Source organism: Necator americanus, chromosome V (assembly GCF_031761385.1).
Source record: "Necator americanus strain Aroian chromosome V, whole genome shotgun sequence".
In the NCBI taxonomy this organism is placed as follows: Eukaryota; Metazoa; Nematoda; class Chromadorea; order Rhabditida; family Ancylostomatidae; genus Necator; species Necator americanus.
In genome coordinates, this window is record NC_087375.1 from 22,380,087 (window position 1) to 22,401,132 (window position 21,046).

The window sequence follows — 21,046 nt, forward strand, 5'->3', positions numbered from 1 at the left end:
AGATATCATTACATCTGACAAGAAGCCCGCGGAGATATGCCCAGAGAAGTGGCACTATAAAGAAATTTTCACGAACGATGTCTCTGACGACAAGTTTCTTTCAAAGCCAACAAAAGATAAGTAGAGGCGATACTTTCCTCATAGGTCTCACTTCCGAGTAGCTCATGAATCATACATTATCTTTGCGTTCAGGTTTTTATATGATAATTTGATGATCGGCAATCGATACTCGAAAGCATCGTCGTCATGAAATACGATGCGAATGTTGGAAGCAAATTTAAATTCGCGTCGACGAACTGCATATTATGCATGCTTTTCGCATCATTCTTCTTTCATTCGTCGTCTGATGGACGCACTTACAACCAATATATCAGATTTTTTCTCATCACACCTAACAGGACCGTCCTTAGCGTGGTTAGTTAACGTTCCTTTAGGCACGGTGCATCCAACGGGGATGTATATTTCAGGTATATTTTTGTCATTCTGTGTATCTTCGTAATAAGTCGGTGCAGAATTGTCCTCCTTATTCTATGTTGGCTACCACTGGTGCTCACCATCCTTTTTATGGTGTTCAAGAATGATATTGATCGAGGACTGAACGTTTGTTTCAACTCTATTTTTGCCCAGCTTTCGTTCGGAAATCAATGAAATAAAACTCGATAGCCCCGAATTGCCGAGAAAACGATACGCCACGTGATTTTACAAGGAATGCGGGTGGTCTCATAAAAATACAAATTCACAAACTAGTTTTGTTGGTGTTGATTTTCTCTATTCTAACTTTTCTATATGTTTATTGGCTTTGCGATCAACAGTGCTCAACCACGTTCTTAATCTCAGCGTTGAGTGGTCGCTACATTTTCGAAGTTAAGTAGTTGTCTCTAAAATGATGTTGAACAAAAACAACGGTGTAGGATCGTTATTTCTCTAGGAAATTCTCTGTTTTGAAAGTTACATCTGCATAAATCACCGTGGACATGTTTCTATATAAAAATTTAGTATGACTCTATGGAGAGTTAGAGCTGCGGAATTGAAATAGTAAGATAGAAGAAGTGAGAGAGGCTCTCTTTTACCCTTACTTCTACCATATGTCAGTTCATAAATATCATCAGAGTGATGTTTTTCAAGTTTTCTCTTTTTCTAAATTCGCAACAAGAACGTCTGTGACACTATTATGGGATCGTCTGCTAAGCATTATAACTTCCGGAGCTGTCACTTTCCCACCGTATTTACCTGGACAATGTCAATGAGTCGGGTTGTGTCCAGTCAACGAATTCGCTTAATCCTCAATTTTGTTTAGAACTCAATATGAGTTAGGAAAAAGGCTACAACATAAGATAATTTGTAATTGTAATGCTTGATCACTTCAACGGCTTAGTACATAGTGCTGAAGTAAAACACAAATCACGTCGTAAAAGTGTGGATCATCCCCTAATTTTCTGTTTCGCTCCTATTTTCTGCACATCATCTTCAAACGTGTAATTATATAACTTAATCGTTAATTTAATCATTTCATAGCGATAAACAGCGATAAAAGTTGACTTTGGCGTGACAGATCACATCATCTTTAAGAAGGTCAAAACATTCAGGATGTCTGTGGGTAGCATGCCATTCTTTTGTCTGTTCAATGTCATAACCAAGCAATCGAGTCTTTCTCTACTTTCTGCTCTTCACACCAACAATGATTTTGGGTGCTTGAACGACTGATTTTGTCGTAAAATGATGTATTGTAGGCTATCCACCTGTCCTCATTTGGACAGCGGATCTGTACCATCTCCATTCCCATTTGTTACTGCCGTTATCCTTCAATTCATAAGCTCTTAGTATCTCTTTCAAGAGTTAAAAGATTCGCCGAGCATGTGGAAGTAGTAATCATGCATGTCCCTCACGCATTTTTCTCTGCTTGCAGAGAAGGAAAACACAGCATGGAACAACAACAAACAGGCTAGGCCATCGGATTAAAGACATCACCCCACGAATCTGAGGCGGTGCAGAGTATTCTTATAAGGGATAGTAGATTATGGAGAGGAGGGTGATTCCGGGACGTTTTATACGGCAATTAGAAAGAAATGGACGGAATCACCTTCCTCTCCATAATCTACTGTCCCTTATAAGAATACTCCACCTGAAATTCGTACCACCTCAGATTCGTGATGATGCCTTTAAATGAGACAAACAGTTCGGGTCTCGGACCACGGCTGATGACCAACCCGACGGCCACAAAGGGCGTAACGCCGATCAACAGTTTATGGTAGGATAAAAAGCTGCAGCTAGCTAGCAATCTTTGTTTCGTTCATATGCCTATATTTGCGGGGGGCTCATTTAACTCAAGTCGATTTTACACATCTGTAGGAAAAATCGCAAACTTTTCGTTTTTATCCCACTTCGAAAACATCACATCAACAATTCTTTATGCTTAAAGAGATCGACGTTTTTCCATGACTTTTCTGTTGGCGCAAATATTGCGGAGACAAAAGATGCCCCAGAAAACAGTATAGCTGCATTGAAGCTGGTACCGCTTTTTTTTTCAAAATAGCAACGGCTTTTCTTTAAGTATCACTATTGCAGGCATTAAAAGACAACAACGTCGTTTTATTCGACGTTCGAATGGCGAACGATGGAGCTGCTGTGGTGATCAGGGACACAAGAACGGGCAGAACCACAGAAAAGGAAATGAACGTAGCTAAGACTGCCTCAACTGAACTTGTAAAGCTTAAGTTCCGAGATGGAGAGTAAGTTTCTGTGTCAACGCCTTGAGTAACATGTCGTAAATGCAGTTGAAACAATTGCAAAATGTTGTAAATCTTCACAGAGGTCGTATTCCTTTGTTCAAAGAAATGATGGACGAATGTCGTAAAAATAATTCAAAGGCTGTTTTACGTGTGCATGAGAGTTCAAAAGAGGTATAACTGTGTGTTTTTTTTTGTTGCTTTCATAACCTTGTTAGCAAAAGATAAAAAAGTTGAAAAGATATGATGGAATTATCGAACTGTGCATCTAAAAGACTCCTTTCCATTATCGCTTCCCTGGAATTGCTATTTGACATTTGGTATCAGTATTTGAAGAATTGGACTAAAATGAAAGTTCTTGAAAGCGCGCAAAGAGCTTTTTTCTGAAAAAAAAATAGAGTAATGTTGCTTGAAGAGATGCTCGTGAAGAAATTCAAGAAACCTTCAGAAAAATTCCGCTTTAATTGTGCTTCTAGGATGTTCCACCACCTGTTTATTTTGTAACATAAAAATTTTTGCAGTTGTTAGCAGAGATAAGCGATTATGTGAGAAAACATGACCTCTACTCTAGTGTGATCGTTATGAGTGATCATCCTACCGTGGTTTTCTTCGTCAAACGTCATGATCCGAGAATCCTTACAGGTCCCATTTCCTAAAATTCTAGGTATTGTTCGCTTCAAAACTTCTCTCATTTTCAGGACTATCTTACACACGGTTTGGAGCATCGGAGCATTTCCAGCGAAACTCTTCGCACAACATCTTTTACAAGTTCCTCGGTCAACTTATTGATGACGTGATGCAAATCAGTGTGTGATTTCTTTACGATGCAAACTAGAAATAATTTGTTTTACTTTCATTCAGTCGTTAACACGTTTTTATTGCCGAGATTTGTTGGGAGTGACGCGATCTTCTTGAGTGAAGCAGATGTCAGCCTGTGAGTTCATCGCTCTCTCCAAATATTATTCAAATACTCCGATTCATCAGCCTGTAGCTGGGGACCATTTCTTCAGTTTTTTTTGTCTTCTAGCTTAGACGCTTTCGTTGTAGATTAGCGGCAATTATGCGTCAGCCATTCTCAAAACGCTGAGTACTATGTGAAGGAAAGGTTCTACAGTAATTAAACGGTTGTTGAAGTGAACGCAACACAATCTCACAAAGCTTGGAAGAAGAGTAATAGAAAGATGGAGATTTGGGAAGAGATTTCTCATTATGAACCTCACCCAAACACAGAAAGAGCACATCTCTAGATTCCTCGGATTCTTATACAAAAAGTTTAGCTAAACTCAAAGGTTCATGTTATATTTTTGCGAAAAAACCAAATAGATTGTGTTAGCAAAGTTATAAATGCTTTCAACATTATCAAACTATCAAAAACCAGCTTTTTAAGGGGTTTTAAAATGGTAAAAGACAGGTTTCTTCTACAAAATTTGAGGAGATTAGAACAAGAAGTAAATCTTCAGCGCATTTCATCATGTGTGACTGGTGTAGTCATAACAAAACAACTTTTAAACAAAACAAGAAAGCACTACAAAAAATATGTTATATGTATGCTAAATAGATCAGCGTCTTTTATGTTTACCCGAAAGACTGCAACGATCGTCTGTCTAACCGTAAGCAAGGGAAAGGGAATGAATGTTAGGCAGAGAAAATGTGAGAGCTGATGTGGACGCGTAGCGTATCCCCAAATGGACATGAATATCGACAAGCATTGTTTCAAAGAATACATATTTTGCGTAGCATTGGGATGGAGCATGAAGAGAACAGAACAAACGCTTTTCAACGCTTGTTGCGGTTAGCAGAGGTACTGATGCCGCCGAAGATGCCCGTGAGATTTGTGCCGTGAATAGAGGACATCTGTCCTACCCTTCGTCCACACTGAAGAGGAGCGGCAGGCAGCGGTGGGCAGGACCCGAAGTCGACTGCGGGGATCCAGAGCTCGCGCTGGGCTAGCAACCACATGGCTGCATGGCTCCTCCCTCACTGGGTAAACAAGAAAATAGGTTGATCAGGCTTAAGAGAATCCCGCAATCAATGCTAGAGTGGTATGAGGGGGTTCTAGAATTGCTATGAAACGAGAAAGAGAAAGCTGGGATAAGCGTGGAGAAATAAGATGGATAAACGCGAGGAGATAAGATGGATAGCACCTATGCGTGAAGGTGGTTGAATACCACGTAGTTAACCTGAGCTGACCTGTCACACGTTAAAAACTGCATGACACGATAACATCTGGTGTGCTAACAAGCGAGGACCAACTACGAAAAGAAATATTTGAAAACTTACAAATTATTTGAGAAGTGCGGAGGGTTGTACCGTCAGCGTAGTGCTTCAATGGCAGGATGGTGGTAAGAATGATTTGTTATGTTGTCTCCTTGTACAACAAGCGCGGCCCTGCCTTATGCAGCTGTTAGGATGGAGAACTTTGGTAGCAAGGAATAGGGGTGGATTATCGTAAACCACAGGTCCAGAAATCCCGGAAATCATAACAGTTGGCGGAATCTCCATCAAAAGAGAAGGGATGGTATACACAGCGTACAAGGTGGGGATGAGCTTCCGAATGTATATGGTCAAATCGTAATAAAATTTCTGGTAGATATGACATGAATCGGCTCATACGTGGCGGTGGTAGGGCTATGCTGTGTCGTGGTGGATGTGGTGATATTGGGGCGGATCGTATCTGCAAGCTCGGTTTCCTTGCAGATACAATCGTTAATTGCGAAAGCGGTCGGTTCCATTTCCTCACCTCGTGCTCGTGATATTGAAAACATCCATAAGCTCCGTGGTACTGGATTGGTTTTTGATGAAGATTATGGGATGTTTATGGCGCTGCTGGAAAGTCTTCAATGCAATTTTGCAATATAGGGGGCGTTGACGTTTCCCATATCCTCGACCCGGCATTGTCAGCTGCACCGCCGGGTGGGCGTCCGGATGGAATACTGATGGCTAGTTGGAGTTAGCCGAGTTGACCAGATGCATCATATTGTTGGTGCTGTCGGTCAGACGTGCCTTACAGCCACGAAGAGTTGAAATGATCTTCCTATCGTAAAGTGATACCACCCGAAAATATCGTATAAATGACGCTGCTGCCATGTAAGGTTCGCGTGGAGCGTGTCACACGAGTATGTGGAAGGTGTCGCACGAGTAATGTGATACAATAGTGTATGGTTGGGATGAGCGAACACTGGAACCTGCGAACCTCCACGAGTCTGAGGTGGTACGGACTTCAGCTGGTGTATTCGTATGCGGGATAGTAGATTATGGAGAGGGGAGTGATTCCGTTCATTTCTTCCTAGTTGCCGTAAAAACGGCCCGGAAGATACGGCTTCGGGCGTTCTGGCGCACTATTTTCCACAAGGAGTCCGACTGGAGCGCGCCAACTTTGTGCACGCGCCTCCTCTTCTGGGCCATGGGTAACGGGTAGGGCAACGAAAGCTCTCAGGATCGCTCAGCGCCCGACAACGGGTTCGACTCGACCGATGCACCATTGTCGTGCCCGCTCCGAAGAGTAGCAGGTCAAACATTGCTAGGACTCGGAATTGGCTGCCCGGATTCGGAGACACTCGCGCTGGGCTAGCTACCACATGGCGACCTAGCAGCTTCGACCTCGCGCTCAGGGCCCTGTCTCCTGCCCCAATTCAATTTCCCCAATCTAGGTGGTAGCTGGCATTATGCGACACATGAGTATTACAATGCGATTTACCCTTAGATCACTAATACAAGACAGATTCAAGGCAGCAATATTAATATACACGATACGACAGATGCCAAATGGTATTGATCGGACCCTGCCAAGATGGTCAAGCGGCTAGTGGTTTTCGGCTTCATGTAGTAAGTGTTATGTGGTTCGGGCCCTTGGCAGCCAGCAGTGATATCTATGGTAGTAAGTGGTAGATGGTGTGCGCTTGAATACATCAATACAACGCGAAACGCACATCACAAGAAAAAGGGAACTGGATTCCGAGTGCTCGGATCCAGCCCTTATATACTGCGGCTGACTCGGGATAGCCACCGCAATACGTTGCCATTGGCTATTTTTCCCGCGCACCGCTGGTAAAATCGTCATCGCACGACAACATCCGATGGGGTAGTGAGATTCTCCAGGAGAGGACGGAAAAGTTGAGAAAAGTTTTCAAAAAACAGGAAAGGTGGAAAAAGCAACATGCTGAATTAAATAAGAACATGGTGAGCATGCTATTGACTGATTGTCGCGTCGTCTTTCATTTTAAAAGGTTTTTTCTCAAATGCATTACGATTGCTCGTCCACTATGTCCGTTTTTGAGGTCGATGTTTCCGTTTTTGAAGAGCAAATACTGATAGGTTTCATTTTCAAACATTGTTTCTGCTCGTCACACAAATCGCTATCGCTTCTCTATCCAGCACTTGTCAAGGAATAATAATTTCATGACAATCTTGGCAGGCTGGAAGTTGTTGTACGCGCATAGAGTAGTATGGATGTTGGGAATAGTACAATTTTAGGTGTATTTTCCGACTACTTGCTTAGTCAAGAATTCCCTCAGTTCTCCTGCCTTCAGTACACTAATTAAAAATTAGTTGCGTGCCGCTGCTTGTGCTTTACCCTTTAAATTTGCAGGTATTTTGTGAAGGAGGCGATATCCAAGAGAATACAAGTCGCAGTTCTGAGCGCGGAGAACAAGACATCACAGCAATGGTTACGCGAAGTTGCAAAGGTGTGCTAGTTTGTTTGTTAAAGACATCCTTTTACGGTCCATTACAAAGTGAATTAAAAAGACTATTTTCTTCAAATTTTCGAGTGCTTAAATCCATCTTTACTTCTTAATTTAGATGGGAGATATTTTTAATTGATGGTGCTTTGAATCGTATTCCTCATAACTTAGTGCTCTTTGATAACTAAAAAGAAGCTACGAAACAGTACACAAAATTGGCGGTCGTTTAAAAGGTTACTACTTCAATTCCTAATATGATATCTGTGCGCTGAGTACACGCAGTTATCATAAATTACGAAAATCTTGACATAATTTTGATTCTTCTTCTAAATAACAAAAACTTGTTTATTTCACTTTGGACAACAAAGTCACTTTTTTCAACAAAGACAAATTTACTTTCAACCGGAACCTGATGATTTTAAAAACTACCATTCTTGCTGTACTAAACGAAATTTTTATTTTGGTTGAATATTGAAATAATAGGGGGGGGGGGGGGAATTTTGAAAAAGGATTGCTGTTCAGGTGTTGGGCTTCACGTTAGTTTTAAGTTGTTTTTTTTTTTGAAGAGCACCGAAAACTGCCAACTGTGATGACTAGAGAACGGTATGTAATCATAAATATGTCAAGGATACTAACAGGTTTTCCCTGATTGTCCGCACTAGCAATTACGATGAGGTCTTAAATTCGTGGAAAAAGATGAAGTGCTCTGCCATGACATCGTGTGGAGAACACTAATAAGGACATATTTTTAAAATTTGCACAATCTACTGAAATGAGTTTTTTTTTACATAATAAGGTATGGGTTGGTGGGGGAGGAGTACGGAGCAAGATTTAGTATTAGGAGGGTTGTGATATGTGGGCATGTGAATTCTACAGGAATCCTTCATGCTTTGAAGAATCATCTCTTTTTTAAAGGACAGTATAACAGGTTGGTGATATGAGGGTGCTCCACTGAATACGATGTTCACGGAAGCTTTCCATTTTTGATTTTTCTCGCCAGCAAGAAAATGAAAAACATCTATAAAAATTCAAGAAATAGAACTCTCAGAAGTAACCAAAAAACATCACATCAGTAATTCCGACGAAACGAGTGCTCACAACGCAAATGCTAGCAAAGAAATGAAAGCGTGTGTAGTGAACAGTTCGTATTTACGTGAAGAATTACTTCGCAGTTTCCTGATTTCCTGATTCCAGAAACTATAATGTTACTTTAGCCAGTTATAATGTTTCCGCTGTCATTTCTGAGAACTGAGTCTCAAACCTTGAAAGAAGTCAGCATCAGGAACATTGTCTCAAATGTCGTCGTGGATATAAAGACTTTGGATTTACTATGTTCTTTCTTGCCGTTCAACAAAGCTTATTTTCAATAAATAATATTTTATCGAATATTTTCTCTTCTTTAAACAATCATCGCTTTGTAAAAATCCCTCGGAGATGAACATCGAAGGATTATTTTGCTTCAAAAGTTCATCTTGTTTGCTGAAGGTCGAATTCTAAATCAAAATATGTGAATTGTATTGTTGTTTTCAGATTCCCTACTTCACGAAAAAATTGGCTAGCCAGAAAGAAGAATGATAACTCGATTGATCAATAAAAGCTAATAAAGACGTTCATCTCTCTACATCCTTGTGAAAATGTTCCCGCAGAATTCCGGTTTTCGATGTTTCCAGGTTAAGATGACTCACGTCATCTTAACCTGGAAACATCGAAAATTTTCAATTCCAACAGACGACAACGTCAGATTGGTAAATATTTGCGCGGAAACCAATGCGTAATTCATTCAATTAAGTTCTCGATGCCGCAATGTCGCCATTATTTGAGAACGTAGCTTCCTTATTTTTACTTTTCACGAGATTTTTCGACCAGGATTCCTAGCTGGTTTCGCTGTCTCACAAAAAGAGTGTTAATGACAATACAGGAATCTACCTTGGTTATTCCTGGACTAAATAGTGACAAGAAAGGAGGTTATCTCTCTCGGTTCAATCAAAATGGAGTTATTTTAATTTTTGATTATTTTATCAAGTTTGCCAGTTACATAATCTTACCACTTTATCAGCTACTTGTTGATATTACTTAGAAGAAAAAGCTCTCCCTCCAAATTTATATTGTCTAAGTAGCGAAGAGTTCGCATGTAAATATGCCTTTTTTAACAACTTTTCGCACTTGTTTCTTTTCTCTGACATTTTTTCCGCGTTTTTTTTTAACACACGACTGCGTACTGTGTATGAGACAGCAGTCTGGTGTAGGCACGTTACGTTTAGCTTTTTTGTCTGCCCTGGAAAAGGAGGATCAAAAAATACATTCTCATCATGTGATGCTTTTTTGGTATTTAACCAAAGTGAGTGCTGCGACCACGGCTCAAGAATATATCCAACTGTAGTGTAAAAGAGTGTTAACCGATCGGATGGTTAGAAATTAGATTGTCAAGGTGAGTGCAGGCGTGATTTTGAAAGGCAAACCAAGAAGGTCGCTCTTCAGGCTTCGATGACGATATTTTGAAGCTAATATTGGAACAAAATCCACTTTAAAAAACGAGAGAGTTAGCAGTGAAGTCAAAGTAAATTTTTTCTAGTTCTTTATGTTGCTGAAAAGTAAAGCAAGAAAAACAAAACGGAAGTTATTATGACTTCTTCTTCTTACCGTTTGTCCCGCGTTGTTGCAGGGTCCGCCTTTCTGCTTCTTGTCTTCCATTTGGTTCTATCCATTGCAGCCGTACACAGACGCGCATCTATCATATCCAGCTTCACACAGTCCAACCAGCGAATCCTTGGTCTCCTGCGCGGCCTCATGCCTAAAACGTCGAGCTTCAGAGCGGTTTTGGCAACAGGAATTTCTTCTTGCCGCAAGACGTGACCAAGCCATCTCTGTCGCGCCTCCTTCATATTTTTAGTTGTCGGGACGAAGCTGAAGATGGAGCGTACAGTGTCGTTAGATACTTTGTCTTTTAGCGTTACACCCATCGTCCACCTCAACATCCGCATCTCCATAGGAACACTCTTTCCAAGGCTTTCCTTGTCAGCCAGCACTCGCATCCGTAAAGGGCAACAGGACGCACAGCCATCCTGTAGATCTTCGACTTCAGTCGAACAGGGACTTTCTTGTCGCACAATACGCATGTTGCTACTTTCCATTTCATCCATGCATTAACACGTGCTCGACCTTCTTGATCAATGTCGCCAGTGGAAGTCACTTTGGATCCATGGTGCTTAAAACAGTCCACTTTGTTCAATTCGGTGCCATCGACACGAAATGAAGCATCTTCTATCGTTGGTCCGCACTCCATATACTCAGTTTTTGATACATTGAGGTGCAATCCATGTTGCTGCAGCCGATTCCTAAAAGACTGTACTTGTTTTTCTCAGAGATCTCGAGACTCCGATGCGAGCATGACATCGTCGGCAAAGAGTAGGGTCCAGCGCACCACTGCTATAACAAGCAGGCCACACAACACTGCTAGGATTCGTATAAAGCAGCTTCATCCACCGCACATATTCTTCTGGAACTCCATGCGACTCTCATGGACATCCATCACAGCTCATGTGGGACACGGTCGAAAGCCTTCTTGAGATCGACAAAACCAAGATGCACACCGCGGTTCTTCTCTCGATGTTTCTCCAGGAGGGTACGGGCAGCATGATGGCATCTGTAGTGCTGCAGTTCTTCACAGAGCCGCACTTGTTGAGTAAAACGCTGACAATCTTTCTCAGACGAGCTTACAGAATACGCTCAAAAACCTTCATCGTATGGCACAGCAGTCGTATAAACCTCACAAAGTGCAGTCAGTAATGTCTCCTTTCCCTTTCCAGATAGGCATGGTCACGGAAGTTTGCCAAACGACTGGAGTCCGTCCTTCCGCAATGATCTTGTTAAGTAGGGTTAAGAGCCACACGGAACCTCGATCTCCTAGCAGCTTCCAGACATCAGTAGGTATGTCATCAGAACCCGCTGCCTTTTTGACAAATTTTTGCAAGGACAGCACTAACTTCGACTTCCGTAATTGGTAAAACAGGGCCATCGATGCTTGGGACAGTTAAGATGGGAGGAAGGCAGAACTCTTCGTTACACAAGTGATTGTGGTACTTTCGCTACCCCTCCAGGATCTGATCAGAGCGACGCAGAACGGCGCCGTCAGCTTCCTTAATGATCGTGGTGTGCTCTATATCCAGCATTGAGCGGTGACGCGCTCTGCCTAAACGATACACTGCGCTCTCGTCTTCTCTGGTATCAAACATGTCGCACACAGCCTTGTAGCCGTCCGACTTCGCCTTGGAGACTGCTTTCTTAGTCTCCCTCTTTACCGCTAGGTAAGCCCCCTATCTTCAGGCTGACGTGTCCTCCACCACAGCTTATATTTGAATTTCTTTTCACAAATTGCCGCCTAAACGTGTCCTCGTTCTAAAACCACGTAGTTTTTGGTATACTGGGCTTACCTAGAGTCGTCTTTCCCACAGTGTTCTCCGCGACCAACCGTATGACGCTGGAAGTAGACCACCCCATTTCCTCCACACTACGAGTAGAGTGGGAAAGTGTAGAGCGAGCCGGAGTGTAGACAGACGTGGAGAATACCCCCTTTCGATCCTTCAGATTCTAACATTTAATGCGCTGTGTCTCAGTTCTCTTTGTCTCTTTTTTGGACGGGAGATTTTCAAGCAAATAACGAGTAAGTGACATGGTCTTTAGGGATGACATTTGAATCCTGCAGAAGTCGGCGATTTCGTCGGCGTAACATCCAGAAATCTATTTGTGTTTCCCGACTGCCGCAGCTTACGTGATCAAATGCGATTTTCTTTCCCGATAGTGCGTATTAGCAATGACCAAGTCACCTGCAACAGCATACTCCAAGACTGGCAGCCGCCGTCGTTACGTGCTCCATAGCCGTATTCTCCGTTGTAACTCCCGAACCTCTTTTTCCGAGAACCGACATGTCCATTGAAGTCTCCTCCGATTGGTAGTACTTTTTTGCCTTTCTGGGATTGGATATACTGCTCCAGAACTTCTAAAAAGCACGCCTTCTCTTCTTCACTACAGCTCCCCTTGCCCATGAAGAGACGACTCGCAATTCCACTTTTCCTGCATCTACCTTTACAGCCATTAGCGGATTGTCGATCCACCGCTGTGACGCTGTTCCTAAACGTCTCGTTCAATATGACACCAATGTCATTGCGATTTGATATGCCGTGGTAGATGAGCTTGTAGCCATCGCCTAATTCCATTGACTTGGAGCCTTTCCAGCGAGTCTCCTGTACACAACATGTGTCAACACGGCGTTTTCTGAGACTGTCTGCCAGTTCACGACTTCTTCCGATTAGCGCTCCAACGTTAAGTGTTGCCAAGCGCACTGGATGTTGTTTGGAGTGATCTCTTCACGAGCAGATAGAGCTAGAAGTGTAGTTCACGACTTCGATAGTGGTCGCGCTCAACTCCATCTAGTAATTCAAAAAAGGAACAACAGCTTTCGATGCAACTTTGTTTTGGAGTAGCGACTACAAGTGTTCTATACGTGTCGCATACCTGTAGGAAGCAGATTAAGATCTGATAGCAGCACAATTTGAGGCTAATCTTCTTGAATCAATGAACAAAATTTTTAGCCTAATAATATCGAACGTTTCACACTTTATTGTTGTTCATTCATTCGAATCGGAGCTTTCATTGTTTGGATGTTTTTCGCCAATTTTAGTAGCTTTATACTGAGGTTATATGCTAAGAGCACTTTTAGTGTTGGTGAACGAATTAATAATTTTCTTCTTATTTTGTAAGCTAATAGTTGGAGAAAAACACTTCGTTGTCCCAGGTTCCAGGCCATGTACGTTTCCTCTTGAATTGGGGGTGACCCGAGCATGAAACCGAAGTCTTCAGTTCTACTTTGCTTCTCGTAGAGTAGGAATTGATTGAATGTATACCTCTACCGTCTCTTCGCTCACAAGTCGTCCTCCAGGGGTTTCAGAAACAGGTGGCGTCCTTCGTCCACATAGTTGCCATGAAAAAAAACGGGGCAAAATCGAAGCATAGAGTCGTCGCTTAACCTTCTTCGGTGGCTTATTGCACCCCGGCATTCCCGGTCCGTGTTGTACCCTGTCACGCTTACCGGGTAGAAGGTTAAACACTCTTGTTCCTATAGCCACTGACTGTCACTGTTTCGTTGTGATATGATTTTTTGTACTTCCTCAAAGAGGGGCATTGTTCTCCAACGACGTGCATGCTCAAACTGTCAATTTTGTCAATAAATCGATTGAGGGGACCTTATAAACGTCAGCGTTTGCGAAATATAGTGCTGCTTCGTAGTCTTTTGCGGTCACTTCCTTTTTTTGTTAACGCAGCATGAACATTTTTTTCCACGCGAATTCAACAAGTAGGTGATATTGAAGAACTCACGCAGAGATTTGGAGTGGTTGTTAGCGTCAAGTAGGGACCGAAAGTTATCCCGCTTCCACGAGTTACAATTAAACGCGGAGGCTGCTAATGTGGAAAGCTAAAACTTCTTCGTTCTTACCTCAGCGGCCGACGCTGATTCGACTGAGATAGATAGAGGTACGCATGTAAGTTCCATGTACGTACTGTGTACAGTACGAAATGGTAGGTGAGCGAGCATTGATTACAGAGTTGTAGTCATGTGCAGAGGTGATTGTCATTCTATCCTCCTAGCATACTCGCCATTATCGTCCCAGGATTTTTCATACGAATTCCTCTGACAATCTACCGTAGAAGTGTGTTCATCTAAAAGTTGCTCATTTCAATAAGTTCAAGCTTCGATCTCGTCTACTTATTGCCATACTCCACGAAAGATTCAAAATCTTCTTGAAACGGATTACAGCTGTTCTGAATTTCTTGGAAAACTAACAATAACCGTTAATGTAGACTGATGAAATGAGGAAAACAGGACTTTGAAGTGGGTTTTTGAACTGCACCTCATAATATTTGCCATCGAGGAGAACAGTAGAGAGCACAGAGAGTCTTGAGGAAAAAAAGAGAGTTGAAACTCTGAAAAAAAGCGTGCTGAACTAACGTGAGTTCGTAAATCTCTGAAAGCATCACAACACGCCTCGTGAAAATACATGCCTTAATCCGGTTGAGGCCGAAACACCATAACACTTATCGTGAGCATCTACTCCGCTCACAATGAACTGGTAGCTCCTAGAGTTACGCGGAACGAGAAGGATAGAAGGAGGAAGTTTTTAGCTCCATTCTATTTCCTTCTCGATTATTTGTTATTGTAGAAGTCCAGCTGGCGCAGCTGTCGAACCCTCAAGTGCTGGAGTCCAAGATATTTCAATCTGTTGCGATTTGCAATCATTCCGCGGCCTCATTTTCCCGAAGCAAGTTAATGTCGTTCAGTTATAAAAGAGGTTCAGTACTAAGAGAAGTGGATGAGAAAACATCAGCGTGGAGCTCCTCAGACCTGCTTATCTCCGTTTTCGTTTTGTCCTCATTCAAACCTATAAATTCAGTTAATTGGTGAACGAACTCTGTGCTTGTTCAATTGCTAGTTAACAAACTTCTAATTCAAGGCGGAATAATTGTCCTCAAATTTGTATAATTAATGTAATTTATTAGAAGCAAAATTGGTGTACATGATAACAAAGGGGATGACAAATGCACAAGCGAAAATTGTAAATATGAAGAAGAAAATAAGAAACGTTCTGTGATTCCTACAGATGCTTTATGAGTTTTCATGCTAGAATGTCTACATTTCTCTGCTAGTCATTGCTAAAGGTAACACGCGAACAGAAGTACTAATCCATAAATCAAAAATCTACCGTTTCATCAAATCAATACACATTGACAAATATAGCGATATAAACAAAACGGATTATAATATGATTTACTGCTTCATCTTTTGATCGACATTTCCGACACTTGGCTCTTGTTTACTAGTGGTCCATGCTAGCATGCATTCTCGAGTTTTTCACGAGTAACGCGTTTCTTTCACTCGCGTCGATTACGATTGACCACTGGCAATCAACATCTATTGCTCGTGAACGAAGTTTGTGCTGACCGAAGCCATGAAGGTCAACAGTAGCCAAGTGGGGAAATGCTCAGATTTTAGAGCCGGCCAGTTCATTACAATTGATTTTTCAAGAATCAGTTGTGTTGTTTCGAAATTCAGTTGCCAGTAGCCAACTTAATGTTGAGAGAACTAACAGAGTTGCTTCCTGCTGCGCAGTTATCAATAGTTTTGACACAATGTTTGTGTTATCCTGCAAAACGTCTCTTGACTCCTATTGATTACGAGATCTGGCTCATATCCTTGGCGTGTTAGAGACCTCATTCAACAGAGCCTACTATGGCGCTCACAAACTCTTGGAAATGTTCCGGTCTTCGTTCATCTGAGGGGTCCCATGTGATCCTAGCACAGAGGTCTTTGATCACGTGTCATTCCAACTTTCCGTGATGAAATCTCGGCGATTGCAGAAAAAACTGAAAAAAGTGAACGAACTCCGTGCTGTGTTCAATTGCCAGTTAATTAACTTCTAATTCACGGCAAAATTCATAACTAACCTCAAGTTTGTGTAATTAATCTTCTTTTTATTGAAACTGATTAGTGCCCAGGATAACAAAGGAAGTGGTAATTACGAGGAGAAAATTGCAGATACGAAGAAAAACACAAGAAACGTTCTATGATCCTCATAAATGCACTTGTTCTTGGCATTACAATGTTGTCATTTCTGCACTGATGAATACTGTATATAGCATGCGACACATTTTTTGATAAATCAACAGTCTACCGCTTTTAAGGTGAGCGATTACATGTTTGTGTATACATGTAGCTTTTAAGTAAAAGTAAGGACACTTCATTCCTTTTCTCTTCGCGAGTGAGTTGAACATTTCTATGAAGTGTTTTTGATTTGCTTAAGAATACGTACGAAGGCCGTTTTTCATTGTTGTTCTCGGGAACTGTTAGACATATGCCTTACGTCTTCTAGTGTTCCTCATTAACCAATCTCTAAAATTCCTTTTGCTCATTTCGATTCGTTTTCTGGACTCCTGCATTAACAGTCATTTCCAAGAGTTTTCATCAACAGTATGCAACGACATTAGAATGCAAAACACATCCCTCGAAAAACCTTTTGCTGAAGTAACTTTTACTTATACCGATTATGCTAATAAGCGTTTTCATTGTTCTAAAACTCTTTGCAGCGCTTACTGTATGTACAAAAACGCTAAATTGATGTCGCAACGGCTATATGTAGGAAAAACTAAAGAAAACCCGTGATTTGTCATTTTCAATAACGGTAGCGATATTCCGGTAATTTTATATAATTAAACTAGATTTTCGTTTTCGTAGTGAACTCCTACTGTTGCGTTGAAGTTTTTATGTCATCTTCGAAAAATGTAGCCTTTCTACCAGGAACAAAGTATTTCTGCAACCGTCTCTCCTTCTTTTTCCGCAACAGATCTCATCTACTACATGGCTACTATTTTGTTTCTTGGATACTCTATGCAAAACATCTTTTTTAATCCCAAACTTGATTATATTGGAAGATTTGTCAAAGCGTTCGTTTTTGTTTTTCTAGTGTGTTTCACTAGTTTATGATTTCGATAGACGGTTTCTGACCGAATGCATAGGAATTGTGTATCAGTACACCGACATTTAACATTCAATTCATTCATTCAATACAGACAACTTACGTCTGTTAGGGCCACGCAACTCGACCTGTGGCGCCTAAATGCCTCTCAATGGGTGGTCTTTCATCACGTCCGGTTGAACTCCCTTTTAGTTTGGCTTTTTTGTTCGACTCTTACCAATTCAACAACTCTAATTCGACGAACGACATTAGAAAAAAATTTGGCTGCTTTCACACAAGCGAATTTTTGAAACAAAACATGATGCGTATGACCCGTTGGCTTCTCAAAAATTGCTCTACCTGACCAAGCAGGAGGTGTACTGTTTATGAGGTCTATGGGGCTGTTGGAATACTTTTTCATGAACTCCTATTTTAATTTTGATTTATTCTGAATCCTGAAATCTTCACTTTGCTAATCCGACCAGTGATCGCAGCGATTTTCGGAGACGTTGTTCGTAAATTGACAAACAAATTTTTTCCTGCCTTTTTTCTTGCCCAAAAATCGCTTCTAGAAAATGTGAAAGATTTTAATGGCTTTTGTTGGAAATCGATCTTTCGTCATATTTTGACTTTAAACTGCAAAATCGTTCGGTTTTTCTAGAATTTCTGCATTCCAAGCTTCATAAAGTACAATTCTAGCAGAATGCTCTTTCATGCATTTTCGCCCGACTCCCAGAATTTTAAGTGCTGCTGGCTGATCCACGTAACCATAACTCGCGTAGTCAACAAGGCATCTGCTGGGTGTCGGGCTCTTAACTTTTCTAATCAAAATATTAAGAGTAAGGGATTGTAAGGATCCACGAATGAATCATTACAATCTCTTAATCTTTCACATGTAAGCGAATGTCGTTCACTATTTTTTCCAAGTGCTAATGCAGTTATCGGTTTCTTGCCTTAAGTGATCCTGATTAGCGCCTGGAATAGCACAAACTTTCCTTGTTCTTTTGAGACCACCTTCATCATCGACATTATTCGTAGTTTTTAGTGAGGTTTTTTACCACATTCAATTCGTTTCACTTTATTAGCAACTAGATGTTTGTAAACAATTTTAATAGGCAAACATGAATAGAACGAAATAGACCAGCAATAAGCTCGTAGAAAAATTTACAGAAGAAGGCCAGTTACGCAATCTAAGCTAAAAGATTATACCTCTCCAGTGGATATACCTGCTGGATTTTCATTTTGTTTTCAAGTATCTTAATTGCATCTTGGATTGTATGTGCAGGAAATTAAGTTATACAATAATTTCCCCAAGTTTCACATATAAAAACTAATTGTGCATTTTAGATAATCTTAAGCTCCATTTCGTTGACTTATTTTGTTACTTTTTCTCATATTTGATAGCCTTGACCAAGTGATACTTCACGGAAATGCATATCTTCGTGCTTTCAAGAGTCAGATGTTGTAGCTCTGCCGGTGCAGATTAAAACGCATGAAAGCATTTATTTCGGTCTTCATTTCGGTCAATTTCATACCTGTATTTTTTTCATGATCTTTTCCTAGAAAATCTTACAGAACAATGGTTCCTAGATCAGGTGTCTTTTTTGTGTGGTGCTGCTCCTGCGTTTTTACGAAGTTCCGTCTTTCATTAAAACAGTACATTAAAATAATTGGAATGGGAATATTATACATGATATATATATATATATATATATATATATATATGTATATATTAACCTGAAAATCATAAACATTTCAAGCAGCTAAAAAATCTGTTCAATATTTTCAGAAGGAACAACACTAAAATATTTCTTTGTACAACAAACACCCTGCAAAGAAAACGGATGTTGAATGGAGAAGAGAACGGTACTCAAGGACGTATAGGGATATATAGGGACTCAGGGATATAGACATTAAAGGTAATGCGTTAAGAAAGTGCTCTCGTACAATTTGGATCTCAGCAAATCTAAGTAGACATTTGCAGGAAAGGATTCAAGAGAAAGTTTCCTATCTCTCGAAACTCAGCGGAATTTGGGCTAATTCTTGGACAAAATAAAATTCCTACTAAGCAAAAAAATGTTTATGTGGTTTCATAGTATTTAAATTCAAACGTTTCGTCTTTTTTGCATTTTTCTTTCTCACTGCATTTTGAGTTGCTGTACCTTTCTATCTACCTTTCGACCTAATATATTCATGTTGTGTCAGTACTGGTTTCAAAAATTTCGTTTTAAAAAGGGTCATTCTTCTTGAACTGCATAATATGCGGTGATCCTTGCAATCAACGGAGATTGAACGGGATTCATAAAAATTGTATGGAGTTATAGCAATTATCAGGGCAAGAGGTTATGCATTTTTGCACTTTCAGCTCTCAATTCCCACTGCTTAGTTCCCCTGCTTTGTTCGCGCTTCTCCTGGATCTGAGCACCGCGAGGCTCTGGGCGTTGTTCTCTCTAAACTACTTTCCTATCGTTATCTTCTATTCATAGAGGTCTTTCCTTAATTGCATCAACAAATGTGTTAGCGATCTGTTTTGTTGTAAGGCAAGAAAGGATATTTGTCATTTTTTCCGTTTTTTTTCAATTTTTAATTTATGTATCCTATTGTAAGAAATATTCAAGAAGGATGCTGGCAAACTTTGGGCATGTTTACAACTAGGTTATTTCTGTAAGAAGGCGGTCTTTCCCATGTCAAGAAAATTTAGAATAACAATGATTTTTCTAACGTAAATATCCATTTATGAAAAGAATTTATTTTTTATGCTTTTTATTGTAAGTTGAACAGTCCAGTAGACTTTGACAGCATTCTGGTTCTACATTTAGATGGATTGTTTCATGTCTTTTCTTTATTTGTATTTGCTTCTGAACTATAGGTGTATACAACCATATTGCTTTTTATGGTAAGATTTTGAAATCTACTTTTACCTACTCGATTTACTTCGCATCTGCCCTATGACATATAGCTAGGATATAAGGATCACCCTTTAGAAACCCCTTCCCAATCATACGTTCTTGCGTCATCAGTCATATTTTTTCATTTCCATCTGCTCGTGATATGTCGTGTCCAAAATCAAGTAACGGATTGCCTAGGGCTATCAAGTGAATCGGTGTAAATGGCCATCCCTAAAAGGCACCTGCCATCTATTTCTTTGGAACTCACTTAAATTCTCTTCTAGTTCCTGCACTCCGCTTTTCTTTTTTCTTTTTTGCAACTTTCAAGAATGTATATTTTGGAGCGCCAGCATAACTCAGCAGAATACAATGCCCTGAAAGCATGTGCATTAGGAATATTGAACTCCAGTATTGCACCAAGCAGAGTTCAGCTGACACTTTCTTGTATGGACCTACTGCTATTGATACGAATGTTTCTAGAAGTATTTTGGAGCAGCGATAAGTGCAGCGAAGTGAGATGGCTTCATTTATTCGCATTAGCTACCAATTCGAAGTTGCAAAGAAAAAGAATACGACTCAAAAAGATCGTTTCTCAGAGCTCACGCCTTATTTGTACTGTTTCTTTTCTCTGAGAAACTCTAACGTCTGTGCAATCTTCAAATGCAGATCTATTTGTTGAGATTAAAAAATTTGAGGAGTACAGTGAGTTACTTGACAAAAACCGTGTGCGGATGTTACGGACTAACGCGAATATCCGCATATTCGCCAGTTGTGTCGTCAAACATATCCGAGCCATCCTGCTCGATCTTCAGCGAGAACTCGCATATGTATTGTCTATCCATACGTCGCTATTCCATAATCTGCGAAATTTCACGTCTTGAATGCGTCTGTCCACTAAGTGTCAACATCAACACTAAGTGTCCTCCGTTGTCCGAATTTTTTTCACCACCTCCCTTCAAAACTTTCTTCTACCACTGAGATCTGTAATATGGATCTTTTCCTGTTTGAGAATGGAAGCATCCCCAAGGCAACTCAGACAAGGCGATCAGACGGGCTCCCTATAATGTGGCCTGAGAAGCGAAGACGATTTCCTATAATTACTTCAGATGGGCGGGCAGGGCGTAGATATTTTTCATTTGTTATCCCATATACACTTTTGTGTAGAGTTCTTCTCTGTGGCACACCTTTAGACAAAGCTTATCATTCTTCTAAAAAGCTTGCTGTCCAAGTCTGCGATCCGCGTACTA

At 40.7% G+C, this 21,046-nt stretch overlaps 4 protein-coding genes across 4 annotated transcripts; 1 reads left to right on the top strand and 3 right to left on the bottom strand.

Moving 5' to 3' along the window:
• Positions 1-346: 346 nt before the first annotated feature.
• RB195_014840 (uncharacterized protein) lies at positions 347-8,983 on the top strand (the record flags this gene model as incomplete). The annotated part of the gene is made up of 10 exons (XM_064205270.1): positions 347-414; positions 468-600; positions 2,420-2,509; positions 2,566-2,729; positions 2,810-2,900; positions 3,248-3,368; positions 3,425-3,532; positions 3,588-3,660; positions 7,315-7,411; positions 8,939-8,983. The coding sequence occupies 10 exons, from the start codon at positions 347-349 to the stop codon at positions 8,981-8,983; spliced, it is 990 nt and encodes a 329-aa protein (XP_064061151.1).
• Positions 8,984-10,044: 1,061 nt separating this feature from the next.
• Positions 10,045-10,548, bottom strand: RB195_014841 (uncharacterized protein; the record flags this gene model as incomplete). The annotated part of the gene is made up of 1 exon (XM_064205271.1): positions 10,045-10,548. One exon carries the CDS (start codon positions 10,546-10,548, stop codon positions 10,045-10,047), a length of 504 nt encoding a protein of 167 aa, XP_064061152.1.
• RB195_014842 (uncharacterized protein) lies at positions 10,377-20,641 on the bottom strand (the record flags this gene model as incomplete). Its single annotated transcript, XM_064205272.1, has 4 exons — positions 10,377-10,743; positions 12,311-12,404; positions 12,489-12,648; positions 20,546-20,641. 4 exons carry the CDS (start codon positions 20,639-20,641, stop codon positions 10,377-10,379), a joined length of 717 nt encoding a protein of 238 aa, XP_064061153.1.
• RB195_014843 (uncharacterized protein) lies at positions 12,181-12,621 on the bottom strand (the record flags this gene model as incomplete). Its single annotated transcript, XM_064205273.1, has 1 exon — positions 12,181-12,621. The coding sequence occupies one exon, from the start codon at positions 12,619-12,621 to the stop codon at positions 12,181-12,183; it is 441 nt and encodes a 146-aa protein (XP_064061154.1).
• Positions 20,642-21,046: the final 405 nt, after the last annotated feature.